The sequence below is a fragment of the Oncorhynchus mykiss genome, chromosome 27 (assembly GCF_057628025.1).
Source record: "Oncorhynchus mykiss isolate SJ-2025 chromosome 27, ASM5762802v1, whole genome shotgun sequence".
NCBI lineage: Eukaryota > Metazoa > Chordata > Actinopteri > Salmoniformes > Salmonidae > Oncorhynchus > Oncorhynchus mykiss.
The window spans coordinates 14,815,338-14,827,443 of record NC_143048.1 but is presented as its reverse complement, the minus strand read 5'-3'; the positions used below and the strand labels follow the sequence as shown (position 1 = coordinate 14,827,443).

Genomic DNA, 12,106 nt, shown 5'->3' with positions numbered 1-12,106 from the left:
AACACTGTGCCTTATTTCTTAACAAATGGTCCACTATCCGTTAAATCAGGTGTTATAGTGTTGGGATGGGAAGAAAAGCCTGCACACAGCCTGCAGTTACCCAAATCAATCTCTGCTGTGCATGGATGCAATTATAACCAAGAGGATGAACGAGAGAGATGGATCAGGCAAGAACATTATGGGATAAGCAGAGGAAGAGAGAGAGACCATTCAGGAGGAAGGTTAGTACAAATGTGACAAATGAGTGAGAAGTAGCAGAAAGGTACCAGCTGTTTTCGGTTTTCCTCCAGGCAGAGTCCAAGAACACCCAGGAAGGATCCAAACGCCAACTGCAGAGATCAAATAGAACAGCCACTGTTAGAGAGATGCCAGCGGTTGGCTCTTATTGTAGAGAACTTTATGCACTATTAAAAACCATGTAAAGTCAAGAGATAAATAACAACTCCGTTCACTGATGTTATTGTTATGCAAAGATTATCCCCTGGTGGACTACTACTACTACAGAATTGGAAGTGTCAATGAACTGTGCAGTTGAATCACTAATGTACCCACAAATCAGAATTGAGTTGCGGTGATCCAGCAGAAGAAATGCCAAGGTTTAAAACATGGACATAATAGAAAATGCACCTGTTAACAACATGGCTGTGGTGCCGTAGAACTCTCGGAAAGGAATGGGATGTGTGGGATAACGAGTAGCAGTAGTTCTGGTGTTTTGGGTTTTTCATCACTGGTTATTTGGACAAATGGCAATTTCGCAGTTGTTAGCATATTTTGAATTTCCGAAGGGAAGGGGACATTCGGGCCGTAACTTGCAAAGAGAGAAGGTGGAGCACCTCGTTCTAGCATCTCTTAATCCAATCTCTTAACACATATGGACCCACAACTTAATCGAGCAGCTGACCAATTACACAAAACTTTAGTTCTGGGTTAAACGAGATTATACACTTGGAAATGATCTGTCTTTAAATGTATATACAGTGCCTTGCGAAAGTATTCGGCCCCCTTGAACTTTGCGACCTTTTGCCACATTTCAGGCTTCAAACATAAAGATATAAAACTGTATTTTTTTGTGAAGAATCAACAACAAGTGGGACACAATCATGAAGTGGAACAACATTTATTGGATATTTCAAACTTTTTTAACAAATCAAAAACTGAAAAATTGGGCGTGCAAAATTATTCAGCCCCCTTAAGTTAATACTTTGTAGCGCCACCTTTTGCTGCGATTACAGCTGTAAGTCGCTTGGGGTATGTCTCTATCAGTTTTGCACATCGAGAGACTGACATTTTTCCCATTCCTCCTTGCAAAACAGCTCGAGCTCAGTGAGGTTGGATGGAGAGCATTTGTGAACAGCAGTTTTCAGTTCTTTCCACAGATTCTCGATTGGATTCAGGTCTGGACTTTGACTTGGCCATTCTAACACCTGGATATGTTTATTTTTGAACCATTCCATTGTAGATTTTGCTTTATGTTTTGGATCATTGTCTTGTTGGAAGACAAATCTCCGTCCCAGTCTCAGGTCTTTTGCAGACTCCATCAGGTTTTCTTCCAGAATGGTCCTGTATTTGACTCCATCCATCTTCCCATCAATTTTAACCATCTTCCCTGTCCCTGCTGAAGAAAAGCAGGCCCAAACCATGATGCTGCCACCACCATGTTTGACAGTGGGGATGGTGTGTTCAGCTGTGTTGCTTTTACGCCAAACATAACGTTTTGCATTGTTGCCAAAAAGTTCAATTTTGGTTTCATCTGACCAGAGCACCTTCTTCCACATGTTTGGTGTGTCTCCCAGGTGGCTTGTGGCAAACTTTAAACAACACTTTTTATGGATATCTTTAAGAAATGGCTTTCTTCTTGCCACTCTTCCATAAAGGCCAGATTTGTGCAATATACAACTGATTGTTGTCCTATGGACAGAGTCTCCCACCTCAGCTGTAGATCTCTGCAATTCATCCAGAGTGATCATGGGCCTCTTGGCTGCATCTCTGATCAGTCTTCTCCTTGTATGAGCTGAAAGTTTAGAGGGACGGCCAGGTCTTGGTAGATTTGCAGTGGTCTGATACTCCTTCCATTTCAATATTATCGCTTGCACAGTGCTCCTTGGGATGTTTAAAGCTTGGGAAATCTTTTTGTATCCAAATCCGGCTTTAAACTTCTTCACAACAGTATCTCGGACCTGCCTGGTGTGTTCCTTGTTCTTCATGATGCTCTCTGCGCTTTTAACGGACCTCTGAGACTATCACAGTGCAGGTGCATTTATACGGAGACTTGATTACACACAGGTGGATTGTATTTATCATCATTAGTCATTTAGGTCAACATTGGATCATTCAGAGATCCTCACTGAACTTCTGGAGAGAGTTTGCTGCACTGAAAGTAAAGGGGCTGAATAATTTTGCACGCCCAATTTTTCAGTTTTTGATTTGTTAAAAAAGTTTGAAATATCCAATAAATGTCGTTCCACTTCATGATTGTGTCCCACTTGTTGTTGATTCTTCACAAAAAAATACAGTTTTATATCTTTATGTTTGAAGCCTGAAATGTGGCAAAAGGTCGCAAAGTTCAAGGGGGCCGAATACTTTCGCAAGGCACTGTAAAATCTACTGGAAATATTCACTGGCTGTGATGCAAATAACAGCTGAAATATACAGTATGTTGTTTGTCTGTCATGTGCGATAAGATCAGGGTTTGTTCTCACGACATTTATGAGACTTTAATTGTCATTTGGAAGACATCTTGTTTTGCGGACAACGACTCACAAACCACAGTTTCCCCATCTGTCAATCATTTCTGGAGACCTGCCTTCTTGGCATTGCAACTTCTTTATTTTCTTAAGGTCTGTGTTGTTTTTTTTATGACAAAAAGAGAGAACATTTGTGAAAATGTGTTTGTTGTTATTAATAGTTAATTTATGTGTATAGTGAGTAATTTTCAACAAAATGGCAGATGAACATAAGTATGATGATGATGATAATGATGAAGATGTACTTACAATGACTCCAGAGGTGTATCCGGTGATGCTGAGGCTCTCTGTGCGAGTGGTGGTGTAGATCCCCAGAATGACCAGGACCAGGGACAGACAGAGCATGACCAGTACCAGCCATATCGCCATCCTGTTCCTCCTCTTCATCAGTTCTGAACCCACAGATGCATAATCAGTCACAATACCATTTCACTGTACAATGTATACCTAGTCCAGGTGAGTTAAAGAAGGGTTAACACTTGGGGTCCTAGGAGGATAACCAGAAGGGGCCCACTAAGATTTGTCCTCAGTATCCACATTGGCCCCACATGTGATTGCCATGTTGGGTTTTATGTGGGCTCAAATTGGGCTTCATACCCACGTGTGGGGCCAACCTGGATCCTGAGGAAAAAAACGTTTTGGATCCCAGTTGGGTTTTACTCATGGGGCCTGAGGAAAAGCCATTCACTAACCCATTTGGGCCCCACATGGAAATGTTGGATGGGACCATTTATGATAAAAACAAAATAAAAAGTGACTTTACTGAGAATCTTGCACAGAGAGGGAGCAGATATGGTCCAGTCCATGATTTACTTTTTCAAAATAATATAGATTATTAATATGATGGTAATAATAACATTTAAAAATATATTAGGCCTAATTTATTGTGCTTACTGTCACACTGAAAAGGCAGTGTAGATCATACATATTAAAAACTCTCAGACAGAGAATAACTCCACATCTGTAAAACAGCTCTACCAAGTCTGCAAATCGATAATTAGCCAGTATAATAACCACAATAGGCTGAATTCTAATTTGCGATCAGTGCATGTAAAAATCTCCTAACGAGATCAATACTTGAGTTACACGTCAGTAAGTCTTCTTTCTATTGGCAGGTCTCAAATTACAACAATGTAAATCTTAAAAAATGAAATGTAAAACCTGCAAATAGATGTCATATTTTCTTTATTTGATTAATGATTAGGCAAAGCTGCTTTGGGGATTATAGGCTAGGTCAAAATCCTGCACACATAATGTTTTTAAATAAGCATATAACTTACATAGTTTTCATGTACACAGACAAAAATCACTTGCATTTTCCTTCACCAAAACGAAATCCTTTCAACTAAGCTATTTAATTGTTGCTGTCATAATTTACAAAGCGTAATATGGTAAAAAAATATATAAAAAAAATCTAAATCGTCGGCCTAAGTCAAGTACAGTAGTTTACACTAATTCGCAGTATAGCCTACCTGCTTGACTGAGAGCGGGCTTCTCCCGATCCGCTGCGTCCCGAATGGCTCCGGTTGTCATGCTCCCCAAACGGATGCTCCACGGAGTAGTATAATATCCACAATATCCCTGAGTGAGCCAATGCGCTACGTCTACTGTGATTATATCAGAATACCTCCGCACGGTCTGTTGCGCATGGAGCTCTTCAAATGTTTTATAAGAGCACTGCGCGCACGGTTGGCCAACTTGTTACCAAATATGCACGCGTAAAATCCCGCTCCTAGTAGGCTACAGCTGCGATGATGCGCTGCTCACTTGTTACAAAAGGACTAGGCTAATAATGGGCGTTTTCTTCTTATGTCATTGAATCTTACTGTGAATGCTTTTATGGTTTATTCAATTGTCCGGTTAAAAAAACAACCGCTAATCTTATGAGAAATTGCATGGGCTATTTTTTACACTCCTACATTACTATACCTTGAGATGTTTAAACTAAAATTAAGATGAACCTGCATGTGTTTTAGATTAAACATCATGTATCTATTAGTCGTGGATGTTTCTTTGTTTTTGATATTTTAATTATGAATCTAGATGGATGAGATTGCATGGACAGAAACTAGATTTAGACATGAGTACCGCTGATTTCCCTTGTTTGGGAGAAACACTCATAATTTTCAGAGTAATACAACGCAATAATGTGGACCATTAAACATCATTATTAAATATGTTCAGCTAAGCTGCAGTTCATGTCAACATGCATACATTTTTTATCCATGCATTTGTAATTTTGAATGGGAAAAACTCTAGGCCCAATTGGTACAACCTACCTAGTAGGTCTCAGTCTCAGAGTTGTTGTTCCTGGCCATGCTGGGTCATGTAATGTATGTAATATCTTATGCAATACCTAGATGTGCACAATGTTACATTTTTCAGTACATCTAAAGGATGTAATTTTCACTTTATGGGTGATTAGGGTTGCAAAACTACCAGTAATTTACCAAAGTTACCAGCATTTTCAGACACTTTGATAATTAACAGGCAATCTATGGTAACTTTGGTCATTTATACTTGAATAACTAATATTTTCATATAAAGTATTAATTTTGTATATCCGTATTGTCCATGAATATCTAGTGGATCAAACATATAGTTAAAATAGCCTAATTAATGAACAAAGCATCTAATCAACAATGGCATTATTTTCTATTCACTCCAACTCTTCCAACTATAGACTTATTTCGCAACTGCCACCAGTTCATCACCAAAATATTTGCAACAAAGACATTAATATAGCTAGTTAAATAAATAATTGGTTAAAAATATAAAGGATATTTAAAGCTGAAACCTAAATATTAAACACCAATGGTATTCACTAAGTAGATTAGTTATATTTAGGATCATGTTTTACAGTTTTATCGTTCTATTATATATTTTTTGTATTATATTTTTTTATGGGCTATATATACAGTGGGGCAAAAAAGTATTTAGTATACTTATTTTATACTTATTTTCCACCATAATTTGCAAATACATTCATTAAAAATCCTACAATGTGATTTTCTGGATTTTTTTCTTCTAATTTTGTCTGTCATAGTTGAAGTGTACCTATGATGAAAATTACAGGCCTCTCTCATCTTTTTAAGTGGGAGAACTTGCAGAATTGGTGGCTGACTAAATACTTTTTTTGCCCCACTGTATATTGTACCTGTGATAAAGCCAAACAGGGGGCGGAGATAATCATACACTGGATAATCTGAAGTACCCAAAAAGCCCACTAGATGTCATCTGACAACTTTCAAGGATTTTATGTAATTTACTCATAATTCTGGTGTTTGAACAGGAGCTGTGTATCGGCGCCTCAAATGTTCAACTGCTTGAGTTCCTGTTCCTCTGAGAATATAAGCTCAAAAGTATTGTCAGAATGAATATATTTCCACAGCTGAATATCTGTAGACATAGGAGGGCTATCCATATCAACATGAAATTATATTTACAGACACTAGCATTTTTTCCCCCCTGGCTGAGTATATAGAGAAATATGCTGTCTCTTACTGAAATCCCTTGTGAAACCTAACTAGCGAACCATCCATTGATCACATTTAAACATAAATTATCTGGGCTCCCGAAAGGACTGATCGCTATAATATATAAACACCTTTTGGAAAGCTCATATTCTGAGCTAACCATTAAAAAGTATAGTCCACAGATCTAATTGAATCTGAACAACCCTTTAACTGGAACAGAATATGAATAAATATGACCTTAGCATCCAGTAATCCAAAACCTCCATTTATTATTTTTAGTTTGTTCACAGATTATATTTAACACCAAGGAAATGATTCACGATGAAATTGGCACCGACTCCCAATTGTTCATAGTGTCTGCTAAATCAGGTACACATTCCTTCATATGATGTGGGCGTGCCCTGCAGTTAAATGCTTCTGGATCAAAGTTACAAAATACATTTTTAAGCGCATGAATTCAATGCTTTGCATCTACTATGTTACAGTTGAAGTCGGATGTTTACATACACTTAGGTTGGAGTCATTAAAACTCGTTTTTCAACTACTCCACAAATTTCTTGTTAACAAACTATAGTTCTGGCAAGTTGGTTAGGACATCTACTTTGTGCATGACACAAGTCATTTTTCCAACAATTGTTTACAGACAGATAATTTCACTTATAATTCACTGTATCACAATTCCAGTGGGTCAAAAGTTTACATACACTAAATTGACTGTGCCTTATAACAGCTTGGAAAATTCCAGAAAACAATGTCATGATTTTAGAAGTTTCTGATAGGCTAATTGACATAATTTGAGTCAATTGGAGGTCTACCCCTGTGGATGTATTTTAAGGCCTAACTTCAAACTCAGTGCCTCTTCGCTTCACATCATGAGAAAATCAAAAGAAATCAGCCAAGATCCCAGAAAAAATAATTGTAGACCTCCACAAGTCTGGTTCATCCTTGGGAGCAATTTCCAAATGCCTGAAGGCACCACGTTCATCTGTAAAAACAATAGTAAGTAGGTATAAACACCATGGGACCACGCAGCCATCATCCGGCTCAGGAAGGAGACGTGTTCTGTCTCCTAGAGATGAATGTACTTCGGTGCAAAAAGTGCAAATCAATCCCAGAACAACAGCAAAGGACCTAGTGAAGAAGCTGGAGGAAACATGTACAAAAGTATCTATATCCACAGTAAAACGAGTCCTATATCGACATAACCTGAAAGGCCGTTCAGCAAGGAAGAAGCCACTGCTCCAAAACCGGCATAAAAAAAGCCAGACTACAGTTTGCAACTGCACATGGGGACAAATATTATACTTTTTGGAGAAATGTCCTCAGGTCTGATGAAATAAAAATATAACTGTTTTGGCCATAATGACCATCGTTATGTTTGGAGGAAAAAGGGGGAGGCCTGCAAGCCGAAGAACACCATCCCAACCGTGAAGCACAGGGGTGGCAGCATCATGTTGTGGGGTTGCTTTGCTGCAGGAGGGACTGGTGCACTTCACAAAATAGATGGCATCATAAGGAATTTAAAATTATGTGGATATATTGAAGCAACATCTCAAGACATCAGTCAGGAAGTTAAAGCATGGTCGCAAATGGGTCTTCCAAATGGACAATGACCCCAAGCATACTTACAAAGTTGTGGCAAAATGGCTTAAAGACAACAAAGTCAAGGTATTGGAGTGGCCATCACAAAGCCCTGACCTCAATCCTGTAGAATATTTGTGGGCAGAAATGAAAAAGCGTATGCGAGCAAGGATACCTACAAACCTGACTCAGTTACACCAGCTCGAAGGGCACCTATTGGTAGATGGGTATAAAAAAGCAGACATTGAATTTCCCTTTGAGCATGGTGAAGTTATTACACTTTGGATGGACAACCAGAACTTTCTAACTCAGTTGCCGGTGAGGAAGGAAACCGCTCAGGAATTTCACCATGAGGCCAATGGTGACTTTCAAACAGTTACATTGGCTGTGACAGGTGAAAACTGAGGATGGATCAATACATTTGAGGTTACTACACAATAATAACCGTCAGTGCCTTCAGAAAGTATTCAGACCCCTTGACGTTTTCCACATTTTGTTACGTTACAAACTTATCCTAAAATTGATTAAATACTTTTTTCCCTCATCAATCTACACACAATACCCCAGAATGACAAAGCAAAAACAGGTTTTTAGAATCACATTTACATAAGTATTCAGACCCTTTACTCAATACTTTGTTGAAGCACCTTTGCCAGCCATTACAGCCTCGAGTCTTCCAAGCTATAAGCTTGGCACACCTGGATTTAGGGAGTTTCTCCCATTTTTTTCTGCAGATCCTCTCAAGTTCTGTCAGGTTGGATGGGGAGTGTTGCTGCATAGCTATTTCCAGGTCTCTTTAGAGATGTTCAATTGGGTTCAAGTCCGGGCTCTGGCTGGGCCACTCAAGGACATTCAGAGACTTTTCCCAAAGCCACTCCTGCATTGTCTTGGCTGTGTGCTTAGGGTCGTTGCCCTGTTGGAAGGTGAACCTTCGCCCCAGTCTGAGGTCCTGAGTGCTCTGGAGCAGGTTTTCATCAAGGATTTCTCTGTACTTTGCTCCATTCATCTTTCCCTCTAACCTGACTAATCTCCCAGTCCCTGCCACTGAATAACATCCCTACAGCATGATGCTGCCACCACCATGCTTCACCGTAGGGATGGTGCTAGGTTTCCTCCAGACGTGATGCTTGGCATTCAGGCCAAAGAGTTCAATCTTGGTTTCATCAGAGCAGAGAATCTTGTTTCTCATGGTTTGAGAGTCTTTAGGTGCCTTTTGGCCAGCTCAAAGTGGGTTGTTATGTTTATTTTACTGAGGAGTAGCTTCCGTCTGGCCACTCTACCATAAAGGCCTGATTGGTGGAGTACTGCAGAGATGGTTGTCCTTCTGGAAAGTTCTCCCATCTCCACAGAGCTCTGTCAGAGTGACCATTGGGTTCTTGGTCACCTCCCTGACCAAGACCCTTTTCCCCTGATTGCTCAGTTTGGCCGGGTGGCCAGCTCTAGGAAGAGTCTTGGTGGTTCCAGACTTCTTCCATTTGAGAATGATATAGGCCACTGTGTTCTTGGGGACCTTCAATGCTGCAGAAATGTTTTGGTACCCTTCCCCAGATCTGTGCCTCGACACAATCCTGTCTTCAGATCTCTAAAGACAATTCCTTCAACCTCATGGCTTGTTTTTTGCTCTGACATGCATTGTCAACAGTGGGACCTTATACAGACAGGTGTGTGCCTTTCCAAATCATGTCTAATCAATTGAATTTACCACAGGTGGACTCCAGTCAAGTTGTAGAAATATCTCAAGGATGATCAATAGAAACAGGATGCACCTGAGTTCAATTTCGAGTCTCATAGCAAAGGGGTATTGTGTGTAGATTGCTGAGGATTCATATTTATTTCATCAATTTTAGAATGAGGCTGTAATGTAACAAAATGTGGAAAAAGTCAAGGGGTCTGAATACTTCCTGAAGGCGCTGTAAATGAAAGAGTGAAAAGATTCCAAAACATGAATCCTGTTTGCAATAAGGTACTAAAGTAAAACAAACAAAACATTTGCAAACAATTAACTTTATGTCCTGAATAGACACATCACTGAGTCCCACTTCATATTTTCAAGCATAGTGGTGGCTGCATTATGTTATGGATATGCTTGTCATCGGCAAGGACTGAGGAGTTTATTTAGGATAAAAGAAATGGAAAAAAGCTAAGCACAGGCAAAATCCTAGAGGAAAACCTGGTTCAGTCTGCTTTCCAACAGACACTGGGAGACAAATTCACCTTTCAGCAGCAATACCCTAAAACACAAGGCCAAAAATACTCTGGAGTTGCTTACCAAGTCAACATTGAATGTTCCTGAATGGCCTAGTTACCATTTTGACTTTAATCGGTTTGAAAATGGCTATCTAGCAATGATCCACAACGAACTTGACAGAGCTTGAAGAATTTTAAAAATAATAATGTGCAAATATTGTACAATCCAGGTGTGCAAAGACTAACAGCTGTAATCACTGCCAAAGGTGATTTTAACATGTATTGACTCAGGGATGTGAAGACTTGTGTAAATTGCTACTTACGTAAATTTGCATATGCAAAAAATGTTTCCACTTTGTCATTATGGGGTATTGGAAGAAAATATTTAATCCATTTAGAATTTAGGCTATAACACATAACAATGTGGAATAAGTTAAGGGTATGAATAAAGGTTCATTAAAGGCACAAAATAAAAAATGAATACTTTCTGAATGGACTTTATATACCTATTTGTATCTTTTCTGACTTCTTTGCTTTCAGGCCCATGGGGAGTAGTGGCATGGGGAGGGTGGCTGGTCTGAGGGGTGATTGATGGGGAGGGGTGGGAAACATGGTTTCCGGAAGTAGGTAGTATTGGGGGGGGTTGGATGGTTGGCTGGATGGGGTTGGGGGAATGGGATGGGAAGTTGGGGATGGAGGCCTACTTCTTTTTTGTTTACCTTTCCTGCTTAAATCAAATGTATTATTACTTAACTCTGTATGTATTGTTTAATAGGCGTTGTTTCTTATTTTGAGTGGCAGTCTACGGGTACAAAAAACTTAACCGCAAGGCCATGGATTATTCATTTGTAGAGATAAATTGCGATCTGGTCAATGTGGTTCTGGACATTGTTAATGCTGAGATAAACTGGACATCGGGAGTGTGAAGAGCGCCATTTCTGGGATTTTTAAAATTCATATCCAAATATATTCCAAAAATTGTCAATCGTCTGACTTGGCTGCACATCTTGTTGCAGGAGGATCCATATGGCAATATGAGAGCAGCAGCTGCCTGTCTGCCAGGGTCTAGGACTTTCACACTGAAATAATCACTGCTGGCCCTATGTGATCCCTATCGCATCTCTGTTGAGGATGCTGAATTAACTGTGTATATTCAGCAACTGCGTCGGAAAGCCAGGTGGAGGGCAGGAATTCCCATCCCTTATTGAAGTTTTGGACAGCTGCAGCCCTGGCATTTTCCTCTTCTGCACTACAGAACATATGAAAACATTCATCAGATCTTGCATGCTGACCGCATGTCTCAACAATCTAGCCCTGTCATTTGAAAGGGAACTCGGTGACTCTTTGGACTATGATGAAATAATCTCCATCTTCAACACCAAGCCTAGGTGCCTTGTGTTATAAAACATGAAACGCACAAGAAAGGTAAGTCTGAATACTGTTTATTTATGTCTGCCTTGGTAGGACAGGCCACGTTTATGTTTGCTGTTTCAAGTCATCTACTGTATTCACACCTACCGTGTTTTTAGGCTATGTATAATGATTTCATGTTTCGTGCCTGAATGTCTATACAGTAGTGTTTGCTTATTCAAAGTGAGCTATTCATTTCATACCCGCCATACAGTTCAAGATATAGGCCTAATGTGTCTGTATTGTATTCTGCATGTCTGTTTTCATATGGCAAAAAATGTGTACTTTCCATTCTTCCTTGCTTCTTTCTGCAGTAAGCTGTTTGCGAATATTCCAATCCAATGCCACACTGACGTCTGGACGATGCGCTGATCATGGCCCTAAATCCACCTGTTGTGCCTGTACTGTAGAATGTTCCTTTGAGTTGGGAGTGGTTATCTGATCAGATAATATGTTGATTATTTCATGACATTTGGACTGTCGAACTGAATACTTCATCCATTATCTGTATTTTGTGAGTATAATTTTTCCCATTTTATCACTGCACTTGTCTGCTGCTGTAGAATCTCTCTCTCTCTCTCTCTCTGAATTTGCAGGTGATAGACATGTTGTATAATTCATTATGTTTGTTTACTGTCGGACTCGGACACAGTAGGCCTGTTTAGTCAGTGGTGTTGTCGTAAGCGGTTGTGTAGTTGCGCAATTGCA

General features: G+C 39.7%; 1 protein-coding gene across 2 annotated transcripts in view; it reads right to left on the bottom strand.

The window, feature by feature from the left end:
* Positions 1–4,538, bottom strand: part of LOC110507616 (transmembrane protein 255B) — a 36,561-nt gene extending 32,023 nt beyond the window's left edge. The window contains exons 1-3 of one of the 2 annotated variants that reach the window (XM_021587716.3): positions 4,217–4,538; positions 2,994–3,136; positions 267–329 (exon numbers count right to left, since the gene is read on the bottom strand). In XM_021587716.3, the coding sequence (XP_021443391.1) occupies positions 267–329; positions 2,994–3,136; positions 4,217–4,277 (267 nt within the window). In that variant the 5' untranslated portion in view covers positions 4,278–4,538. The remainder of the gene's footprint in view (positions 1–266; positions 330–2,993; positions 3,137–4,216) is intronic. The other variant, XM_090224522.1, reaches the window with a different exon arrangement.
* Between the last annotated feature and the right edge of the window lie 7,568 nt (positions 4,539–12,106).